Here is a 24,680-nt window from a genome sequence, read left to right as displayed (position 1 = left end):
TAGAGCACAATACATTAAAGTACTTGTAAAACAGGCATAGGAATTCAATATTGTGGTGATGCAACAGGGGTTGGGGTTTGGTTGATTGTGCGGAACCTATTAGAGTGGATACTCTTTTTTGACCCTCTTTAAGAGTGATTAATGATAGATGTACCAGCCCAGATGTGGCAACAACACTCCATTTATAGGCTGTCTGTTTAAATGTATGTATAGTTCGTCTGGGTGCCTGATGTTGCCCGGGTGTTTGGAGGTGTGGGTTGAGCAAAAAAAAAAAAAGTGGTCGTACTCGAACTCATATCGCGAAGAAAGAAAAGAACATGAAAAAAAAAAGAAAGAAAAACCGTAACGCCTTTGCCGTTGCGTCCATCGCCAGACCGGAAATGGCGAAAGTTTAAATTAAAGCTATTCAATCGAAATGTGGCGATGACTTTTGAAAATATCGGCGAAAAAAGCGACCCCTACCTGTAGAAAAGTGCCCAGTTTAGGGTGAAAGAATTAATGTTTTTGTCCAATTTTTCAATATTTGTCGTCCGAAGGGTCGAGTTTCAAAACGATACCAGTCACGTGAAAAACCGTGTCCTCTGTCGAAAGTTTAAGGCATACATACATACATACATACATACATACATACATACATACATTTAAACAGACAGGTGAGATTTGTATTATAGAAGGTGGTGGTTTTGTAGTGATATAGGTGCCAAGTGTTAAGCCGAGGTGTTTGAACGATGATCTCTCAGCTAGTGTTATTGGTGATAACCGTCGGCGATTGAGAAGGTTTCTTGTATTTGTAAAAGTAAAAACAAACTTCAATCTTATTGGCATCAAATGTTACCATTCGTTCGTTCCCATTCTACTATAGACTGGAGGTCATTTTCTAAAGTGTCAGCCATTGTATTTGATATGTGTACTTTTATTTTTCCCTCATATAGAGCGTGGTGTCAAGTGGGGGAGGGGGGTAGGCTCGTGCATAGAACTGTGGAACTGCAGCAACCCCAAGTTATTTCTGCTCAATATAATCAATAAAATAAAAAGTGCTTCTGCACTTACCGACCCGAGATTTACACGAAGTTTTTTTCGGACCAGCTCAGCAGCTGACAGAAATAACTGAAAACGGTCGGCTGAGTGCTCTTTAAATTTTAACGAATACATTGTCTGTTTTTAGCTAATACGAATCTATGAAGGTTACATTTTTATAAATTGAAAAAAATTTTTAATTTTAATCGTGCGGGTTAGGGCTGGGTTCGATGCATGTTTGTAATTTTATTTATTGTATTTCCACGTTTTTCCTGTTCATCATTATAATTTTCTCGTAGAGGTTTAACGTTTTTGCGATCGGCCGCTTCTGGTTATTCCCAGTAGCGACTGAACACACCCGAGGAACTTCCTGGAAATGGCCTGTCGGTTAATGCAGAAGTAGTAGTAGTAGTAGTAGGTGTAGGTGTAGTAGTAATAATAATAATAGTAGTAGTAGTAGTAGTAGTAGTAGTAGTAATCATCCGCCATTTTATTGTTTTATTCGTTTTTTTTTTTATGAGTACATTTAAAAATCCTTATGTTTAATGCCGGTAATCACCCCCCAAATTCACGTAAAAATTATATTTTAAAAAAAACTTGCATGGAGCTATAAAGTTCACAGTTACTTTTTCTTAGTTTCTGTTCTCGTACGCATGCGCAAATTAAGCCGCGGCACAAAAACACCAGCAGAGAATTGGCGCTCGTCGCATTGACGCCGACGCGTCTCTGATGCTCGTGGAATACAGTGCTTCCTTTTAACTCCGCGTCGTCTATGCTTATGAGGGACGTGCAATAAGTAATGCCCCTGACCCACTTCCAGTTGTCTGATCTAGCTGAAATTTTGCATGTGCAATGATTTATATCTCTACGGCTTATGTGGCAAATTACAGCTCTGAACTAATTGTGGTTTTTGTTTTACAGGTGTTTGAACTGAGTCAGGTGTGAAATGGAACCTGTTGAATGTCGAGCAGTGATCCGGTTTTTGTATTTGAAAGGACGCACACCACAGGAGACTTTTGGTGAAATGAAAGGAACTTATGGTGATAATGCCCCATCATATGACCTTGTAAAACGCTGGCATCGTGAATTCAAACATAGCTGGAAGTCTGTGGAAACAGCTCCCAGACCTGGTTCCCCCCTTCTGCCATTGATGAGGCATCTGTCCGTCAAGTTGAGGCTGCCATTTTGGAAGATCGGCGCATTACTATTCGCCAAATAGCCCAAGATGTCAAGATTAGTACAGGGTCTGTGGAAACTATCATTCATCACCATTTACATATGCATAAGGTGTCTGCCAGATGGATTCCAAGGTTGTTCACACCATTCCAGAAACAAGAACGCATCGTGCTCGAAGATGAATTTGGAGATGTGCCAAGAAGATGAGTCAAAGTTTTTCAAAAGACTAATTACACAGGATGAAATCTGGGTCCATCACTATGATCCAGAGACCAAAGCCTAGTCAAGGCAGTGGAAGCACTTAGACTCACCACCTCCAAAGAAGGCAAGGGTGCAGCCCTCCGCTGGCAAAGTCATGCTCACAGTCTTCTGGGACCAGGACGGAGTAGTGATGACAGATTTCCTGGCAAAGGGTACCACGATTACAAAAGCCTATTATGTTTCACTTTTGAGGAAATTAAGGGAAGCTATCAAAATCAAGAGGTGGGCCAAGATCAGCAAAGGTACCCTCCTCCTGTAGGACAACGCTCCGGTCCACAACTCGCATGTCGCCAGATCAGAAGCACGGGCATGTGGTTATGAAATCCTGCCCCACCCTCCCTACTCTCCTGACCTTGCACCCTCTGACTTTCACCTCTTCCCAGGCATGAAGTTGTTTTTGAAAGGAAAGCGTTTCCCAGATGATGCAGCCTTGATTTCTGAAGTCACGTCATGGTTGGAGGACCAACCTGAGGTGTTCTACAAAAACGGTCTCCAGAGCTGCATCAAACGATGGGAGAAATACATAACTCTGGGTGGTTCCTATGTAGAGAAAGACTTATAACTGTGCCAAGTTTTGTTGCTCTACTGCTATGGGAAGTGGGTCAGGGGCATTACTTATTGCATGCCCCTCGTATATACTGTCTACCGTGTTCTTAAATATGATATAAAGTTAGCACTTTTCTCCGTGATTTGACTTATATTCCTTGACTGTAGTATCTGTTCAGATATTTCCTATATCGGTTAGTGAATAAGAAATCCTTCTAGATCGAGGCAATTTTGATTTTTGTCTCCATCTAGATGTAACGTTGTATACCTCTTTTAATAACGATGTCGTTACATTTTAACGGACCCAACACGTTGTAGACTCTGTCGCAAGGATCAGTAGAAAGGAAAAACTTGACGCAGTTTTTCATTTCTTTTTTTTTTTAACAAAACCTTTATATCTGGTATTTCCAACAACACATTTTTCTAAATATTAAAACTTACACTTTTTTTCCGGCCACGCATGACTTTTTGTCTCTGCTCTAACGCGACCTATACATCTCGAACACGTGCTTCTCTCATCATGTCTCGAACACCACTATTTAGGTCACATGTCCTTTTGTTTCTGCTATGACGTCATTTGATGTAGTTGGCTTGGTCATTTGCACATCTTTATCCGACTTCTGCTGCTTCCAGCGTCAGCGGCTCTATTACAGTGACCTTTTGGGATGAGCTAGATGTTCCCACGCTAACAACTGAGCCTTCATCTAAATCGGTTTTTGATAAAGGAGAAGTAAATAAGGACTTATACCGTTTTTACTTATTCTATTATCATATCTAGTTTTTTACTTATTCTATTATCATATCTAGTTTTTTACTTATTCTATTATCATATCTAGTTTTTTACTTATTCTATTATCATATCTAGTTTTTTACTTATTCTATTATCATATCTAGTTTTTTACTTATTCTATTATCATATCTAGTTTTTTACTTATTCTATTATCATATCTAGTTTTTTACTTATTCTATTATCATATCTAGATTTTTACTTATTCTATTATCATATCTAGTTTTTTACTTATTCTATTATCATATCTAGTTTTTTACTTATTCTATTATCATATCTAGTTTTTTACTTATTCTATTATCATATCTAGTTTTTTACTTATTCTATTATCATATCTAGTTTTTTACTTATTCTATTATCATATCTAGTTGCATAACTAACTGCCGAAAATTTTTCTATTGCATTCTCTCGAATCAGTTTTTTCAATCAGAGTGCAGTGGGAGGAAGCTTTATATCCCCCCCCCCCGCAGTGATTTAGTCCACAATACATTGTAGTCTACATTGCACTGTAGAGAACCTACTGTTGATTTTATAGAAGTATTTTTATATATAATAGCTTACATTAAAGTTTAAAATACAAAAAGTCAAGTATCATGCTTCAATTGTGCTCTAAACAGAAATATTTATTTCGAACGCGTCCCTGTCATATCAAAGAACCTACTGTTAAATTTATATGCCTATCCTTATTGCTTGTGCGGTGATAATGGTTTGGAATTAAGTTTAAAATGAAAAAGTCAAGTATCATGCTTCAATTGCGCTCTAAACAAAAACATTCATTTTGAACGTACACCTGTCATCTCAAAGAATCTACTGTTGATTTTTATTTCGAACGCGTCCCTGTCATATCAAAGAACCTACTGTTAAATTTATATGCCTATCCTTATTGCTTGTGCGGTGATAATGGTTTGGAATTAAGTTTAAAATGAAAAAGTCAAGTATCATGCTTCAATTGCGCTCTAAACAAAAACATTCATTTTGAACGTACACCTGTCATCTCAAAGAATCTACTGTTGATTTTTATTTCGAACGCGTCCCTGTCATATCAAAGAACCTACTGTTAAATTTATATGCCTATCCTTATTGCTTGTGCGGTGATAATGGTTTGGAATTAAGTTTAAAATGAAAAAGTCAAGTATCATGCTTCAATTGCGCTCTAAACAAAAACATTCATTTTGAACGTACACCTGTCATCTCAAAGAATCTACTGTTGATTTTATATGTCGGGCCTTTCTGCTTATGTGTTAATAAAACTTTTTAAATGCACTTGTGATTTTAGGCTGTATAAGGTGTTATCTTTGGTCAAAATCGCCTGCTTCTTCTATCATCGGATTATTTCGATTATCAATACTTATCGAAGATATTCTGATGAAAAAAATCACTGCCAGGCACATAAAGTACCTTTGTGTGAAATTTCATAAAAAATCTGCTCAGCCATTTTCTAGTTCATAGGGAACCACACACGCACACACACACACATACACACACATACACACATATACACATACACATACATACACACACATACACACATACACACACATACATACATATACACATACACACACATACACACACACGCATACACACATACACACACATACAAATACACACACACATACACACACGCATACACACACATACGCACACACACATACACACATATACACATACACACACATACACACATACACGCATACACACACGCACACACACAGACATACACACATATACACATACACACATACACACACATACACACACATACACACGCATACACACACATACAAATACACACACACATACACACACGCATACACACACACATACGCACCCACCCACACACACACAGAAAGTTCCTCTAATAGCAGAGAAATGATAAAAATAAGATGACAGAATTTTTTTTTTAATAGTTATCTTGTCACGGTAAAAAATTTCAATTGTATCCATTTTAAAATGAATTGTTCCAAAATGAGATTATGTCATCTCGACGACTAATAGTACAATTCTAAATAAATACTTATTTTTCAATTGGGTTTTTGATTTGAAGAATATTTAGCTTGCAAATATGTTTACGATAAGAAGATAGAATAGTTATAGTTTAAAAAAATAATTAAATTGCTACAAGTTTACACAAACGCAGACGAAGACTTATTCGTTGAGTTTATGTAAGAAATAGTCTGCTGTAAGTGATAATTATTAAAGTAATTTTTTCTGTTGTTTTAATAGTATTGATCTTGATAATAGGAATATTAGCATAAACTTGCCATGAAGCAAGCAGACAACAAAGATATTGTAGAAAGGGATACTTTACTTTGTAGGCTTTATATAACCATATTTTCAACTGTTTTCACTTGTGACGCAATCCATTTCGCTTCAAATTTATGTCGGTCTTCAGGAGAGAAAACGGGCTGTTTTGGGCCCTTCCTCTTCTTAGTTTCTTAACTCGTATTTATCGCTGTTTCCGTGGGGTATTTCATTTTGTCCTTCAGATAATATCGGGTCGTCAGAAGAGAATATACACCGTTTAGAGGCCTTTCTCTCTACGGCCTTTTCGGAGCGGCACTCTTTACTGATGTGAGGCCCAATTATCTGAATTGCATTAGAATGAACTGCTCAACACAAAAAATTAATGTATAATAATTCAATAATTTAGCAATATTATTATTAACATTAAGTAGGCAGCAGCCTATTTTCTTTTTGTTTTGTTTTCAAATTTTAGGTTTGAAAAGGCAATCTACCAATCAGGGGAAGACGCCATTTTGAATCTGAAAATATGTAACTCTTCAGGAAAAGAAGTCTCAAAAGTTCATCTTAAGGTAAGGAGGAGGAATTATTATGTTGATTCTATGCATCTCACAAACGTAGCAACGTTTAGTCGTGTTTACAAAACGGAATTTTCCACATAAAGTCAGATTAAGCAGATAAGCAGAAAATTCCGCTAGAACATTAGATTTCATTGGAGCACATTCTGTGAAAGTACTTGTAAAATCAGCACATGTGTACAACACGGCGGCGATGCGACAGGGGTTGGAGCTTGGCAGACAGTATTAGAACACTTTGATCGAACGGCATTTAGGCTTAGTAATATTAGATTATGCAAGTATTCAGTAAAAATGGGGGAAAAGTATAATTCATTCAAACCAGGGGTCCACATAGAGTCCCGAAAGTCCACGGAGGTTTTAACGGGGTTTACGAAAAAGACGATATCAATTTTAATAATAGAGTCTTTTACATGGCCGTACACAAATTTGTTACTGCTTGAATTTTTGAAACATGTAAATGTTCATTGATTAATTTCGTTTACCTGCTTTCTCGCGCTCTCTTGTATATATATATATATATAAATATATTTGTAGTCATCAACATACAGTCCTGTTTCGTTGTATCACAACTCATCAGTGCCGCTAGACTAGCATCTCTCCCAAGCCAAGGATTGAATATATATATATATATATATATATATATATATATATATATATATTCAGAAAATTTAGATAAGTGACCAGTACCGTCGGTTTCAAACCTGATAATAAGGAACCACTTTGGATCACCATATCAAGCTCTCTTCAGCCGATACTCATGTTTTATAATTGGAAATGGAAACATACACATGTGGGGATCTAAAACGGTTCTCTATTATCAGGTTTGAAACCCACAGTCTCGATGACTTATCTCATCTAAATTTTCTGGAAATATAAATAAAAATAATACGCTCTTATTTTTGGATTTGTTTCCTCATAATAGAGCACTTTGCTGGAATCATTATTTTTCAAAATATTACTAAGTATACATATATGTGTGTGCGTGTGTGTGTGTGAGAGAGAGAGAGTGAGAGAAAATAAAAATATTCTTTCATATAATTCAGATCGATTCTTATGGCAATCGAATTCCAAACTCAATAAGCTCAATATTCCACTCTTTAAATAATTATTTAGAAATTAGGAGATAAAGTATAGCATAGTGTGACTTAATGTCAGTTTCGATGCAAAGAAAGACTTACATGTTTCTAGTTCAATTCAGAGCATACTTGAACAAATTCAAATAGCTACACGAAAATCACATCGTTTTGTCCTATGAAAGCCATACGATACCTCAGAAATGCACAGGAAAGACACACAAATGCAATCTCTCTCTCTCTCTCTCTGTATATATATATATATATATATATATATTATATATATATATATGTGTGTGTGTGTGTGTGTGTGTGTGTGTGAATTCAATAAAACCCGCGTGATTATAAAATATGCTCAGAGCTAGTATATAATCTGCTTATTATACAAACATTATTGATTACATATAAGAGAGTCAAGATTACATTCGTTTTTTATAAGATATTCGGGTGTGGTTTACGCTCTGGAAGAAAGTGGAGTATACACTTTGTGAATGTGAGCAGTAGAGGATTGGGGGAGGTGTGGTGAAGGAAGGGAGTAGTGTGTTGATGAAGGAAGAGGGGGGGAGTACGATCCCATGTGGTCAAGCTGTAGTAGCGGGGAGGTATTGGTATCATTTTAACTTGGTGGTTGTTTATTGGTCCAAGTTTTCGCTTTGATCTGAAGTAATATTATTCCCTCGTCGCCGTTACTTCCCTATCTAATGTTTTTATGGTTATTTTTCCTTTTCTGATGGCGATTTCATTAGCATCTATTTCATTGATAAGCTCTATTTATTTAATTATTTCTCCTCGCTTTTTTATCTCTTCATTTGTTTCTCGTTTTCAAATTATTTACATATTTGACACCTGAGTTTGGTAAACACTATTGCTCGCACAGACAAGTTCACTTATATATATTAACATATTTTAAATCATACAGATTTCGTATTATTATTATTATTATTATTATTATTATTATTATTATTATTATTATTATTATAGAGCCAAGAAAACGTTAAAATATATATCAAGCTGACAAGAAAGTTTTTGCGGTTTTTAACTTTTAAATTCAGATAAACATATCTCAGCTCAAACAAAAATTTATTCATTGAAATAAGTAGCAACAGGAGTAACACACTTTTGGCAACGCAAGACAAGTGTATTTATGTCAGTAACATAAAAATCTTGCGTTCTGGTGGCGATGAAGTCGCTGAAGGCGTTTTTTGATATCACTTAGATTTTTTAAGCATTTCTCAGGCAAGAAGTTGTCGAGATGTTTGATAAAGTCGGTAGGTGAGAGGTCTGTAGAGTATGGGGGATGAGGCAAAGTTTCGTAGCCTAGTTCGTTGCAGAGTCAATTTAGCAACATGCGGTCGAGCATTGTCATGAAGGAAAATTAGGCCTTTTCTGTTGACTAATGCTAGGTGTTGTTGTCGAAGTTTCTGATGTATTTCATTCATTTGGTGACAGCACTTCATCCCCGTAATGGTTTCGCTTGCATTAAAAAAAAACTGTAACAAATGAGACTGATCGAAGACCATCAAACAGTTAGCATGATTTTCTTTTGGTGCAACTCTGGCTTCGGGAAGTGTCGTGGAGCTTTGTTGGCGTCTAACTACTGAGCTGAGTGTCGCCGATTATCGTAAAGAATCCACTTTTCATCGCAAGTCACAACCTGGTCGAGAAATGGGTTGTTGCGTAAAAGAAGGAAAGATGACATTTCATAACGACGTTTCTTTTGGTTGTCGTTCAATTCGTGACGTATCCATTTATCAAGTTTCATTGTCTTTCCAATCTCTCTTAAGTCGTTGGAAATCGTCTTATACATTACATCTAAATCAGAAAGAAGTTCTCGAACAGTTGTGTGTGGATTGGCTTCGATTGAGGCTCTCAATTGATCGTTGTCAGCATCCGATGGCCGACCACTACGCTCATCATCTTCAAGACTCTCCACCACGAAATTTCTTAAGCCACCATTGTGCTGTGGGTTCAGTGGTGGTTCCTGAGTCAAACGCTTCGTTGATATCGCGAGCTGTTTCAGCAGCTTTTTGGCCTAGCTTGAATTGAAGTAAGAAAATTGTGCGAATTTGATTTTTTTCACCTTGTATTCAACGTTCTTAAAAGAAAACATAATTGCTTTAAGACGATTGTAATTTAAATGATTCCATAGAGCGAAAAACGCGGTTTAAAATGCTGTATAAAATAAAGGTATTATTACGAAAACGTATTTGAAAATACATCATTTGAAATGAAAATTAAAAATTCAGCAATAACCTTCTTGTCAACCTAATATATCCTTCCTTTGACTATATTCTTGTATTTCGCTATTCGTACGATAAACCTCATTGTGTTACCAAACCTGTTATTCCATTAATTATTCCACCTCGGAATTATTATCTGCTTATATCGAAATCCACGATATGACACTTTTAATAACCATATCAGAGCGAGAAAAAAACTCAGCTTCCACATGCGTCTGTGTGAGTGATAATATGAAAACAATTCTTTTATACAAGTCAGATAGATTCTTATGTCAAGGTCGTTCCTGCAGACTCTAGTCAACGTTTCGGCCATAATTTGCTGGAGAGAATCGTCATCCATTGTCGTCCCATCCTTTTGTTACTCGTCTTATAGCCCTCCTGTTCTGATCGAAACCATCCACAGACAGGCGAATGTCCTACTAATTTATCGCAATTAGGAGAATATTGTTAACACATTCTAATCCCCTATTTGTATGTGAATTTCTGAAAGATTTGATATCAAAATATAGAGGCATTATCAGTCAGGATTTCAAGCAGGGTGCCATGTTAAAAAAAGATGGATCTTAATTGGCGTATGATGATCGATGTATACAGTCATGTCAACAAGCACCATATAAAACGCATTGGGCCATAATATGTTATGGTTAAGAAATGTTTGCCATCATAATGAATTACATCTATGCCTGTACGACACCAGTTGCCCTCCACCTCAAGTTTTCCTGTTTACCATCAGAACGATGCCGGATCAATTCGCTGGAATTCTTTGCATGAGCATATTGCAGCTTTTGTTAATGTTTTCATAGTTGCAGAAAATACATTTTTTTTTACACGGTGGTTACCACTTATCAAGGCCCGGAAGCCACTCAGGGATAAGGGTTATTGCAAGTACAGTACGATAGTGTGGAGATTTGATGAAGTGTTTACTTAAGGGGCGGTTTATTAGGAATTTGTTAACGTTGGACTTGAAGACATCCAAGTTGTAGTCAGGTGGGAAGCAGGCAGACGGAACAGAGTTCCACAGGCCTGCAGTTCTAAGAAAGAAGCTTTGTTCATGGAATCCACGTTTTGATTTAGGCACAGATAAAGAGTGGGGGAAATTTTTCACAGTCGATTCAGCTGTTCATTCTGCTAATTTATTACGCGGATCTGATCAGGTGTTACTTGATCTGTTAAAACTGCGCATGCTAGTTACGGAGGATAAGATTCCTGCCCCATTATATTAATCCACCTTTTTGACATTTCAAAATTAGCTATAGAACTATGTATATTGAATCGGATATGTTAGCATATGTTCGTATTTGAGAAATTTTACGATATAATAGATATCATTACCGTCTTTTTTTTTTCAGTTGTTGCAATCGTTATCATTACGGAGACGTTTTGTGAGCAAACAATTAACTGATTCCGGACATGAAGTTGAAGAGAATGAGAATCAATTTATCATGCCTCACGGGGAAGCCGAACATCTTGTCAGGGAGACGACGCTCAATAATGATGGAGAAGATTTTATGAAAAGGTAAGCCCTGCCTCCCCATTTCTTAATGTAACGAACTTATATTTTACGATCAAAAGGTTTTGAAAATCGACTCTAACTGTTCGTTTTTTTTTTCTGCAGCTTTTTCTTCACATCGCTTTTGGCTTCCCCTGGTTATCAGATTTGCAGGCAAACAACGCCGTATCAACACTTTTTGGTCTACGTAATTTAATGTTAAAATGCAATAGTTCAGAAAATAAGACCTTGCGTTTACTTTCGACAGTTACGTAACTCTCGCTTCCATTAATCTGTCCTCACATCCCATGAGTGATGTCTCGGACAAAGAGGGGGAAAACTGCTGTTTTCTGGGTCGGAATCTATCAATTTAACATCTTATCGTTGGCTAGTTGTTGTTGTTTTTTTACTTTAAGTATTATTATTATTATTATTATTATTATTATTATTATTATTATTATTATTATTATTATTATTATTATTGTTGTTGTTGATTCACAAGGAGCTTTCACACAGGCCATCACGGATCTCTCCTTGTGGTGTTCCCTGGAAGGTGAGTGACAACAAGTCTCCCCAGGTTTCCAGTACTCTCCACCTCTTTCGATAACATTCGCAAATGACTTCGCGTTATCGCAACAGCCGTTTATCATTGATTTCTCACGGACAGCAACCATTGGTCTACATTGGAATTTTAGTGGCAATAAGCCTCCCCAAGGTTCCAATTCTCTTCGCACTTGTCTGGTCAGTGCTCTACTCACTAGGAGTTCTTACACAAGTCATAATCAGAGATTCTCATTAAAAAAAGCTACACAAAGACCCATAGCGTAATGCATACAGTACTAAGTGACACTTTTCTAGAGATTGAAGGTTCAATCTTCAGTGCGGAAACACCCAAGAATACAATTGTGAATTGCTTAAGAGTTCTACCCGGTCATGGCTGACAGAACAAGAACATGCTGTCCTCATAGATTAAAGAGTTCCATTCAAAATTTCGTTCAGATTTCCGCGTCCGGCAAAAAGATCTCCGAATTCGACAAGATACACCCGAAGAAGGCCGAGGTTACATCGGCCGAAACTTTGTGAGAATAACGCTGTAGATGAGAACAGTAGTCCGAATAATGCAGGGTTAGCTTTTATCAAAGGCATCACCCACTCTCTGATTTATTCTCATCGGTTTCCTAGAGATCGATTTACTTCCCACCACGGCTTTCAATCCAGGTTGAAGCGGAGTTTGGATTTTTTTTTTTTTTTTTTTTTTTTTTTTTTTTTTTTTTTGGTACAACAAAGGAAAGAATCGTGGGTGTATGAGGGGAAAGGAAGTTTTTAGAAAGTTTGGGTACAAAGAGACGTGTGAAAGTAGGTCATTAGATTCTTTTCAACTCATTTTCAAGTAATAAAATTTTCGGTTCTTTGAGATGATAGAGGCGCATTCAAGGTTTGGTGTTTTTCTTTGCTTTAGAAGAATAACTAAACTGTGCTGTTTAACGTTTGCATTTGTTTAAACTTGGATTCAACTAGAATTTCGAGTATATGAAACTAGAATTGGCTTTCTGATTGAACAGCTCTAAAATCGTTTTGGTATATTTAAGTCACAAAATAAATATATGTCGCCGATTATTTGGTAAACATAAATTTCAGAGAATATTTTAAGATACATTTCTGGCTACTGCATGTAGCCCATTTAGTGAGAGTTTACCAATAAAACAATTGACGTAGTAACACCAGCGGAAGAGTGTCTATATTAGCTCGATCCATCGCCTTCTAAACATTCTATAGACACCTATCGATCTTGTAATAATATTGGACATGGATGTGCGTTTGATATTAGGAATGTGTTTAGGATGCTGTGTTTGATATTAGGGAAGTATTTAGGATGTTGTGTTTGATATGAGAGATGTGTTTAGGATGTTGTTTGATATTAGGGAAGTGTTTAGGATGTTGTGTTTGATATGAGGATGTGTTTAGGATGTTGTGTTTGATATGAGGATGTGTTTAGGATGTTGTGTTTGATATTAGAGATGTATTTAGGATGTTGTGTTTGATATTATGGATGTGTTTAGGATATTTCATTTGATATTAAGAATGTGTTTAGGGTGTCGTGTTTGATATCAGAAATATGTTTAGGATGTTGTGTTTAAGACATAAAGTATCCAATAACACGTAGCGGATGAGCTGATAAAATCTTTCTCCTGTTTCTGAACCGTGAAGGAGAGCGCTCATGTTTTAGGCAGCTGGTCTCTTCATCCTCATCAGTGATCACCAAACTTTTTTTTTTTTTTTACTGCAGGCCGGATAACTGAAAAAATGACGAACGCAAACCGCATACTCATTCTATTCAATACTTGCATAGCAGAACAGAAGCTCCGGGGAAAAAAGACGAAAAACTAAGTTTAGCATTCCTTGATAATCATGGGTAGTGCGCGTGCAATGAACAAAAACAAAAAACAAATTTATTCGCTAAAAAGTTATAAAAGAGAACGACAACAGCAAAAAGATAGTTACGTCAGATATAATGTTCACACATCCGAATCTTACAAACGAAGCAGCAAAACAGGTTAGTGAGATTTGTGAAACATTTTGTAGCCATAATGAAGGGTGAAGAAAATGGAATCCGAAAATGAAAAAGACATTGAATTAGAAACGAAATGAAAATCCTCTTAAAACGCAAGAAAAGCAGAGGATTTATGGGGGGTCACTGGTGAAGATACGGTTTACCAAAGGCAGGTGAGATCTGGAAGAAATGAACTGCCTAATTTAAAGAACAAAGCAATCAGATCTCCGCAAGCATGAAAATCTCATAGTATTCTAAGCATAATATTCAAATTGAAATTTTATCACAAAATTTTGTGTTCCATACGTTTTATCAAGCAAATTCTAGTACCGTCTGCGGGCGGAATGAACCATGGGGCGTAGTTTGGTGACCCCTTCTCTGGAAGAATGTCTATCACACGAAACAATGGTTCACACCTGAGGCTTTTCTCTCTCTTTAAATCAACTGTCGGACAATGTATGAACTACTGTTGCCACACCAATGGAAGTGACGCTCCGAGCATCCTCTCCTGATTTGACAAAGCCAATTTCGAAATCTAGTGGAGGAGGGGGTGCCCCCTTCTCTTACCTATAACCACTTTCTCAAAGAAAAGACGTTGCTAATCTTTCTCTGCTCTGCCAGTATTTTTATGCTGGGTGATTGACGCAATCCTTTACTCGTATAAGAGTATAAGACATCAGTTCGTTCGACCCACTGGCATCACGGTCCAGATTCGACCCACAGGCTGTAGTTTGGTAACCCTTGACCTATGGGAATAGTTTGAAATAAGACCCGCGGCGTACTGTACATATGGTAAAGGAAAAACTCTAGGATAATTGTTAAACCACAAATGATTGTGTGCTGTTGTTATTAATAGATTTTACAACGCTGATATTAAGAAAGAAGATGGTTGCAACAAAAAAGAAAATAGAAAACGAAACAGAGCAAATGCACTCACTGTTACTACGTGTCATCTACACAACAAGACTCTAGCTGTTTATGTGATGAGTCTAATATTTGAAAATCTTCCTAAAGAACTAGTCACATGGTATAAATTTTGCAGAATAGTGGATTGATTCATTAATTCTAGACCGTCACACTTATAAGCCGATAGTTACGTGGATAAGCCAAAAAATTATTTTTGTTTTTGAGTATCACGTATTCTGTAAAATAAAGAGACCCAACTGATGGTGTACTGTTGTTATTAATAAGTTTTACGGCTGTTTTTATTAGGAAAAGGAGAGAAAGAAAGTGAGCAATGTCTAATACTGCTACGTTAACCTAAAAACCGAGTTCATCGATTTAAGTGATCAGCCGCCATCCGAATGCTAGGATGAAAAATTAGTCCACCATTGTGCCACAGTCGTATCATAAAAAAACAACCCCAACCGACCAATCCATCGTTTACAATTGGTATCGTGTTTTAATATTCAATAACAAAAAAAAAAAATGCTGGGATGTTATTTTTTCTGAGGTGGTTAACTACTTTTCTATTTAACACAGCTTCCAGTAACTTACTCATGACGCACAGAAGACTTATTGGTCTGTACTGAGATGAAGATAATTGATCACCTGAATTCTTAAATACAGGGCATACTGGTGAGGTTTTCCAGAGTGTTGGGAAGCACTTCTCCTTAAGGCAATGATTAAACAGTTTTGTAAGTAGGGGAGCTAGTTCTGGTTGAAGCTTTTTCAGCACTATAATTGGAATGCCATCAAGATCAGTTGCTTTACTGGAATCAAGGTTTTTGATTAACTTGGAAATATCATGCACAGATATGCATATGTCGCATAGCGTGTTTACTGATACAGGAGGAAATACGGGGGGTTGGCGGCCTTGGTCGCATAGGGTAGAATTAGCTGCAAAGTTCTTGGCAAAGAGTTTGACTTTGTCTGATATTGATGAGATGACCTCAAGTCCATTGATGATGGTTGGGATAGAACACACTCTTCTGTTTATAACCCAGTTTGCTATTGGCCTAAACTAGTGGGAACCAAGCTGCTGCTCAGTTACTTTGGACTGAACGGACTGAGCATACAACTCTCTCGCGTTCTTCAATACTCTTTTACAATGGTTTCTGGCAGTCCTGAAAGCGGTTTTAGTCTCAGTACATCTATTACATCAGACGCAGTGGAAAAAGTTATTTCTGTGTGCAATAGCAGCAGCACATTCTGGAGAGAACCACGGCTGACTGTTAGGTTTTTGCTGGAATATTTTTGGAGGGTATGAAGCGATCTATACTTACAATTAACCGTTCCGTCAGGTCTGATACTATAGAGGTACATTCTTTTTAAACATGGAATGCAGATATAGATTCGATATAAATATACGGAAGGAATCTCAGTCAGCCATAGAATATCGATATACTGTACGATGGAGAGGTACGTCTGAGGACTTATTACATTTCGTTTTTATCTTAACTGATACAACCGAGTGGTTGGAAGATCCCAGTGGATAAGGAACAGATGATGAACGTAGCTCAGGGCAAGTTATGTGAAAAAGGTCTCAAAGACTTGCACACTGGCCATCAGTATCAGGCGCACGGGTAGGTTCGTGAACAATCTGAGTGAGGTCATAAACAATGGAGAAATCCTGACAGAACCTCCCCTCATCATTTGTCTTGTTTGAGTGGGTTAACCATTCCATATTGTGAACAATTAAGTCTCCACAAACATAAATGTTAGCCGAAGGACGAGCAGACGAGATGTGGTCAATTTTCTCAGACATGCTCTTAAAGAGAGTAAGTCTGCTGTTGTGGGGGCGATAGAGAGTCAGTATAAATGCAGTGGTCTGAGCAAGTGCAATCCAGAGGAACATATAGGGTAAATTAGGGTCTTCTCTGGAGATGTCCCTACCATATAGAAAAACAATTTTTAATGTAGGCATATATTCCGTGCCTATGGTGATCTTGGGGGTCAGATTTGAATGTTAAGTTGGAGTATTCTTTAATTATGACCTCATATAGGGAAATAGTCGGTCCAATGGCAGTTTTGCTTTGAAATAATAGGTTTGGTTTAGTCTCCTGTAATTGGCTTTCAACCTCTGGAATGTTGGAACGTAGAGACCTGATGTTGGAGAAGAAGACATGGTAGTGGGGGTCTATGTTGGAAGTTGGAGATCTGGGTTTAATCGTGTATTTTTTCTGGAAACTTTTCATGATGGAGTTTTAGGATTTGTGGAACAGGTCGACAGACTTGGTTAGAGCAGGGCAGAGAGGGACAGTAAGAGGGAAAACAAACGAAGATATATATTTTTTTGTAGCACATGATAAGATAAAGCTGTAACAATTACCCACTTATATGGAATCGAGAGGCTCCACTAGAAGCTACTGCATGGTCCAGAATCCATTCACCGAATGGCAATACAGTAAGCCCAGCACTTTGTACCTACTGATAGGACAGCCTCCTTAGCGGTTAATCCAAGTTTCGGGTCCCTGACTATCAGGCGGATAACATCAGCCCAGATAAAACGTTTACATCCAGCACCCATATTAGTGACAAGGCCACAGGGAGAGACATAGAAAGAGAAAATTTCCGACATCTCAGGTTACTATTCATGCAAACATACTACCGACTTAGAATACAGCTTTTTCTTCTCTCTTTGTTAGAAAAATCACTCATTATAAATGAGGAGTAAGAGACAAATTAGGAGAAGCAAGAGTTTCAGGAGCTACCAATAATGCATCCACAATGCATTGTCTACTCTCCATTAAAAATAAATAAATAAATAATAAGTATTGAACTTATAATAAGTTCAATTGATATGCTTAGGGGAAAGTATGGCGATAGATTCCCCTCTCACAAACGGAAAATAAATAGAATTGTCAGATCTATTTATACTATATTAAGACCTATTATATATTTATTGTGGGGGAATCACCCTCTAAATGGACTGTTCCATCCATTATATAAACCATAGACATTTTGATCCCAGGTGTGAATTAAACACCAGAGCGACCCTCGCCTGCTCGGTGACGTTCACTACTCTTTTCAGTTGTAACCTTTTTACGTTGTTGTTCCAGTAATACATTGTTTAAACTCTATTCCGTTGTTCTGTTTTCTTTGTGGCTGATTGCAAGCCATAACACTGGCGACATTGGATTCGGAGAACGTTCTCACGTTTAAAAACAGTGTTCTAAAAAACTAAACACTGACGACATTGGATTCAAAGAGCACACTAAAATCGAAACCAGTAACGACATTGAAAAAAAAATACTCGCGTTGAAATAGTATTCTAAAAATACTAATGACGTCTGACTCAAATGTTATCAAGCCTAAGGAAGTGTCTAACATAACACTTGCAACTGAAAGGTTCAGGGTAACTAAAAAAAAAAACGCAGATCATTACGGAAAAAAGAGTTGAAAAGAAAAAAGTTCGTCGCGACTTTCAAAGATAGCGCTGTACTTTTGCAAAAAGGAAAAGGTTCGTCACGACTTAGAAAGGTAAATTTTTATACTTTAGGAAAAAGAATTCGTCACTTGTGGTTTTCGCTGCTAAAATCGGGCGTTATTTTTTTGTCTCTGGAGAAAAATATACACTTGATTTTTTTTTCTTTAGACAATGAACTTTTTATATATTTATGGGTTTTTTTCTGTTCGTTTTATTGTCTGGAGGAAGAAATAAGAAAGAATAAAACGGTTTTGTAAAATTCAGCGAACGTTTTGAAATTGCTAATGCTGACAAAGCAAAATGGACGAATTGAAAGTAGCGTTGGAACATTTGACCAAGTTGCATATCGATGCCGCAAAGCGTCAGTCACAATCCGAAAAACACTGAACTGAACGTCAAATACGATTCGAGGAACAGCAAAAGGAATTGCAAAAACAGTTAGCGGAATGTTAAATACAAACCGAGGAACAGCAAAAGGAAGTTCAAAAACAGTTAGCCGAACGTCAATTACAAACAGTGGAATTGCTTACAGAAATTATTAAGAATAATGCGAACGTGGAAAGCAATTCAGCATTTTCTCAGAATACAATATGAACCGCGATAGACAATTTTAAATACAAGGAAGAGGAAAAATCATTCGCAGCGTATTTTCGGCGTTATGAAGATTTTTTTAATATTGACTGCAACAACTGGTCTGATCAAAAGAAAACCAGAGTTCTACTACGAACATTGGAAACGGCTGAGCATGATAATTTCGTGGATTCCATCTTACCTCAGAAAACAGTAGATTTATGATTCAATGAGACGGTAAATTTGTTAACAGAACTTTTCTCGCCGAAAACGTCTCTTTTCCATAAGTGTTGGAGATGTTTGAATGTGGTAAAAGACGATAATGACGATTTTGCCACCTATAGCGAAAAAACACTGTGATGAGTTTAAGTTGTCTGATTAACAGCAGACAATTTTAAATGTCTTGTGTTTGCGCGAGGGTTAACCTCGGGAAAAGATGCGGAAATCAGGCGCAGAGTCCTTACAAAATTAGAAAATGAACCGAACTTCAACACTTCAAAAATTGACTGAGGATTGTCAAAAAGTAAAAATTATAAAAAAAGACGCAAGAAATATCGAAGCAGACATCGCGAATATAAAAAAGTAACTAAGAAAAAATCGTCGAAATGGCACACAGACACTAACCACCCAAACTCAGAAAAACTAAAAGCACCGAGCGCTTGTTTCAGATGTAGTGAAATACCTTGGGTAAGGTATTGCCCATTTTTAACAAAAAGTTGCTATTTATGTAACAAGATCGATCATAAAAGTTCGCAGTGTATGAAAACTCAGAATAGAAGCCGTGTACGTCAAACCAGAACTAAGGACGTCGTAGATGAAAATCCACGCAGATATGTAACGTTCGGCAAGGCTATCAAATATGTAATGGTCGGCAAGGCTATTAAATTCCAATTAGACAGTGGATTGGATCCTTCAATAATAAATCTCAAAACATGGAAAATATTACGAAAGCCGAATATTTTAAAAACTAACAGAACGGCGACGGCCGTTAATGGTACAAAAATTCATTTTGAAAGTGAATTAATTACAAACGTCACTTTACGGGAGAAAATAAAATAAGCTTGTATGTGCTAAAAGATAGTGAGAACCTGTTCGGTTCTGAAAGCATGGAGGAGTTTTGTCTCTGGGATCTTCCTATATCCACATTCTGCAAGAAAATAGATACCCGCCCAACAGAAACGGAGAAACTTATAACTTATTTTAAAAAAGAATTCACAAACGTATTTACTCCTGGCCTGGAGAGATGTACAAAAATGGCCGCAGATTTTAAATTGAAACCTGGCACACAACCGGTGTTTAAAAAGAAACGTAATGTCCCCTTCGCTTCCCCGAACAAAATAAATCAGGAACTAGACAGATTAGAAAGTATCGGTATACTGGCTAAAATTGAATATAGTGAGTGGGCTGCTCCTGCAGCTTACGCAAAGAAAAGGTCCCAGGAAATTCGCGTTTGCACCGACTTCGCGACCGGACTCAACGGGTCCTTAGAAGATTTTCACTATCCATTACCTATTCTAGAAGAAGTATTCACTTCTTAAATTAAATGGCAGCAAGTTTTTCTCTAAGATCGACCTAAGCGACGCTTACCTACAGATTCCGGTAAACGACAAAAGCGCTAACCTCCTCTGTATTAACACTCATCGGGGTTTGTCCAGATACGAAAGACTTGCATTTGGTATCAAGGTTGCACCCGCAATATTCCAGCAAGTAATAGATACTATGCTGTCCGGCTTGGACACCGGAATCGCATATCTTGATGACATTATCATAGCGAGCAAAAGCAGGGAGGAACATGAAAAACATATCAGACAAGTATTCAGTTGAATACAAGATTATGGATTTAAGATCAAAGCAGATAAATGCGAGTACTTTTTACAAACAATTAAATACCTGGGTCAAATAATCGATAAAGATGACAGGCGCCCAGACCCAGATAGGGCGACCGCTATTAAAGAAATACCGGCACCAGTAAACATAACTCAATTGCAGAGTTTTTTTTAGGTTTGGCAAATTATTACCAGGGGTTCATCCTAAATATGCACAAATTGCGTGCACCACTTAATGAATTGGTGAAAAATGATAAGGCTTGGGAGTGGACAGAAGATTGCCAGATCATTCCAGAGAAATAAAAAGAATCCTGACTTCAAAACTATTCCTAGCGCACTTCAACCCGCAGTTGGACATAATAGTAGCTAGCGACGCTAGTCAATATGGCGTCGGGGCGTGCATGCTACATTGAATGCCGGATGGCTCGAAACAGCCTATTGCTTTCGCATCACGGACTCTCTTGCCAGCGGAAAAGGATTATTCTCAGATTGAGAAAGAGGCCCTAGGAATTATATTTGCAGTTTCAATATTCACCGGTTCTTGTACGGAAGACATTTTTTCTACAAACCGACCATAAGCCGTTGATATCCATTTTTGGATAAAAAAAAAGGACTTCCAACATTCACTGCGAACCGACTATTAAGATGTTCTGCTGAACTATAATTTTACAATTCAATTTCTCCCCTCAAAACAACTAGCCCATTCAGACGGTCTATCGAGACTGATTCCTGCCAAAATGGAACCTCTTGAAGATTCAGTCATCGCGGCATTACGTATTAATAGTGATGTAAAAACTATGATAAAAAATATTATCCACGAACTGCTGATCACACTTCAGGAAATTAAGTCAGAATCCCTAAATGACAATTTCATTGAAAGCACGAATAAGAAATTAGCACTGGGTGACACCAGTTCAGGCATTTTTTCTGGTTGCTACGAAATACTGTTATACGGTGAAAGGGCTGTCATCCCCCAAACCCTTCAAAAAAGAATTCTCATGGATTTTCACATGGAGCATCCAGGAATAAACAGAATGAAAAGCCTAATGAGAAGTTTTGTTTATTGGCCAGCTATGGACCAAGATATTACCGACATGGTGAACAGACGCAAGGCTGTACTTTGGCTTCAAAAGCACCACCGATAAAATATAAACCTTGGCCTAAGATTGAACAACCATGGTCGAGGATCCACATCGATATGCAGGACCTGCGGAGAATTTTTACTACCTGATAGTAGTTGACTCTTACTCTAAATGGCCAGAGGTACTAAGATGCAAAAAATCGACCACGGCAACAACGACAAACTTTTTATTGGAATTGTTTGTTAGGTTTTGAGTTGTAGACTGTTTGGTTAGCGACAACGCTACACAGTTCGCCTCGACAGAGTTTAGAGAAGTCTGCGAGACGTATCAAGTCAAGCCTATTACGACACTCCAGTACCACGTCAGAAGCAACGGCCAGGCCGAATGCTTCGTCGATACGCTTAAAAGGGCATTAACAAAGGCGTCTGGTAACCTGACAGAAAGGGCACTTCAGCAATTTCTGCAGGTTTACAGAATCATGAGAAATCCGAACAAACCAGATACGGAATCCCCCAGCAGAAATCATGTCTGTACGGAAAATAAAATCCGTATTTGATAAACTGCTACCCAAACACATAGTACACAACAGAACCTCTACAATGCCAACAAAACGGTTTAACAGCGGAGATAACGGGTATTTTAGACATTTTAGAAATAACTTTTCTTTTTGGGAACAGGGCACGATCTTATGAAGAATCGGCCATGTTACATACATCATTCAGGGCCCAAAGTTCCAACATAAGAGGCACCTGAACCAAATCAGGAAACGCTTCTACATGGATCAAGAAGAACCACCACAGGACGGCAGTGAGGCGATTGAAACTGTGTATGACTGTTTTGACATAGATCCTCCAAAAGGGATGTCAGAACTGAGACGCTCCGGCAGAAAGACGAAGCGCACAGACCCCTTGGTGGTCTGCCCCAAAAGGAAGAAATACTGATTTTCACAACAGCGGAAATCAGCTTCGGAGGAGGGTGTTGTGGGGGAATCACCCTCCAAATGGACTGTTCTATCCATTATATAAACCATAGACCTTTTGATCACAGGTATGGATTAAACACCAGAGCGACCTTCGCCTGCTCGGTGACGTTTACGTTTTAAGTTGTAACCTTTTTACGTTGTTATTCCAGTAATACATTGGTTAAACGCTATTTCGCTGTTCTGTTTTCTTTGTGGTTTATTGCAAGCCATAGCAATATTTAATAAAACAATCAAATAAAAAAATATAAATTAACAACTCAAATAAATAAATCGTCTTCAGTGTTTTGAATTTATTGTCTGACAGTGTTCAGGTCGTCTTTTCTGGCAGCTCAGCGTAAACTGCCGGAAGATGCCAACTTAACTTTGAGTAAGATTCTGGATCAGTATCAAGGTATGAACGTAACATTTTGTTTTATTATTTGTTTGCTATTTTTTAGAACTCAGTGAACCTACTGCAAAAAGCAGAATTTCTATGGAAGCGGTAAAGGATGTAAGCATGCTGAGGAATCGAAACAAAACTGACTAAAACTGTTGGGAAAGGCATGAACTCAAACATCTTGTTTCATTTGTTGTTTTATTACTAGGGATATGACAACAGCATATTCTTTTCATTGTTTTGACTCTCTGGTATATATCCGACACAGTTAGACACCGTTAATCAACCGAGAACCACATCACTCTATATAAAAGCATATATCCACGGATACACACTCGAGAGTCAAAATAATGAAAAGAATAGGCTGTTGTCCTAGCCCTATTTATAACTGCGCTTACCAATTTAACAAAACATTTGCCAACGCCGATTGCTATCCTTGGTGCAAACATTTCATTAAATAAAGACAATATGCTTTTGTTTCGTTTCAGACTTGAAGAAATTCCTGTATCTCTCGAAGGCGTCGCCCCAACAACAGGTACGCAGAATATTCAGGTAGGTCTGTGTACAGTTTCTGTGTGGTTTTCTACATTTACACACGAACACACGAACAGCATCAGACGTCATATGCCGCACATTTATTCACTTGGAGAAAATTCATCCGGTGTGTTCCAGACTTTTATTTCAAGGATTATTAAAACACAGTAATCGTCCGTAACTAAAATATTACCCATCGAATTAAAAAAGACTACTTTCTACACATTACAATGTAATAATATATTACTTGGTAATAAGTAATTGATGCGACACAAGGTTACGTGTGTGAGAAACAAGTAGTAAAGTAGCACACAGAAATTCGCCTTCCGAAAGTGATGTACTGTACGATGTCCGTTCTAAAAGTAAAGTCTCCTGTGTTTTTAACTTAAAAAAGTTGAGGAGCTACGAAGACGGGAGTGGAACCATTAAAACGGGTAAACTTTTGTGCTCCAGAAATTATTTTTATGCGTAGTCACCAGCATTCTGAATGCCCTTCTGTCAGAAATCCAATGACGTATTTGTACTTTTGGCGCAGGTCCATGACAAAGGGTTGCTTTCTTAGTGTCTCTAACAGACAATATCTGCAGCAGCGAGATGAAACTTTAAGGTCATGAATGCATAAGTTCAGTCATCATAACTATGAAATTTTCAATTACTTCTGATCCATTCGGACGGAATATAAAAAATAGGAGTCATTACCTTTAGAACGCCCAACCGTAGAAGTAATTACATGGAATGCGTCCTGGCGAACCAGTAACAAAAGGCCCAGAAGATTTTCTACTCTAACGGCTTTTTTATTAAACCGTATCGTAGAGAAAATTGTTGTTGTTATTATTATTATTATTATTATTATTATTATTATTATTATTATTATTATTATTATTATACACTGCTTAATAGTACAACTATGGCTAAGTACAACATCATACGCCATAGGCTACGTCCCACATTTGTTTATGAGGCGAAAACTCATCTGCTC

The 24,680-nt window shown here is 37.5% G+C and overlaps 1 protein-coding gene across 1 annotated transcript in view; it reads left to right on the top strand.

The window, feature by feature from the left end:
- LOC145254650 (arrestin domain-containing protein A-like) overlaps positions 1-24,680 on the top strand; it is an 83,135-nt gene that overhangs the window by 36,268 nt on the left and 22,187 nt on the right. Inside the window, exons 7-9 of the mRNA XM_080113284.1 lie at positions 6,507-6,603; positions 11,272-11,438; positions 23,656-23,719. Coding sequence (XP_079969410.1) covers positions 6,507-6,603; positions 11,272-11,438; positions 23,656-23,719 — 328 coding nt within the window. The remainder of the gene's footprint in view (positions 1-6,506; positions 6,604-11,271; positions 11,439-23,655; positions 23,720-24,680) is intronic.

The sequence above is a fragment of the Euprymna scolopes genome, chromosome 30 (assembly GCF_053919585.1).
Source record: "Euprymna scolopes isolate OS-2025 chromosome 30, ASM5391958v1, whole genome shotgun sequence".
Lineage (NCBI taxonomy): Eukaryota > Metazoa > Mollusca > Cephalopoda > Sepiida > Sepiolidae > Euprymna > Euprymna scolopes.
Note: the sequence above shows the minus strand (reverse complement) of the source record. Positions and strands in the feature narration are given on the sequence as shown.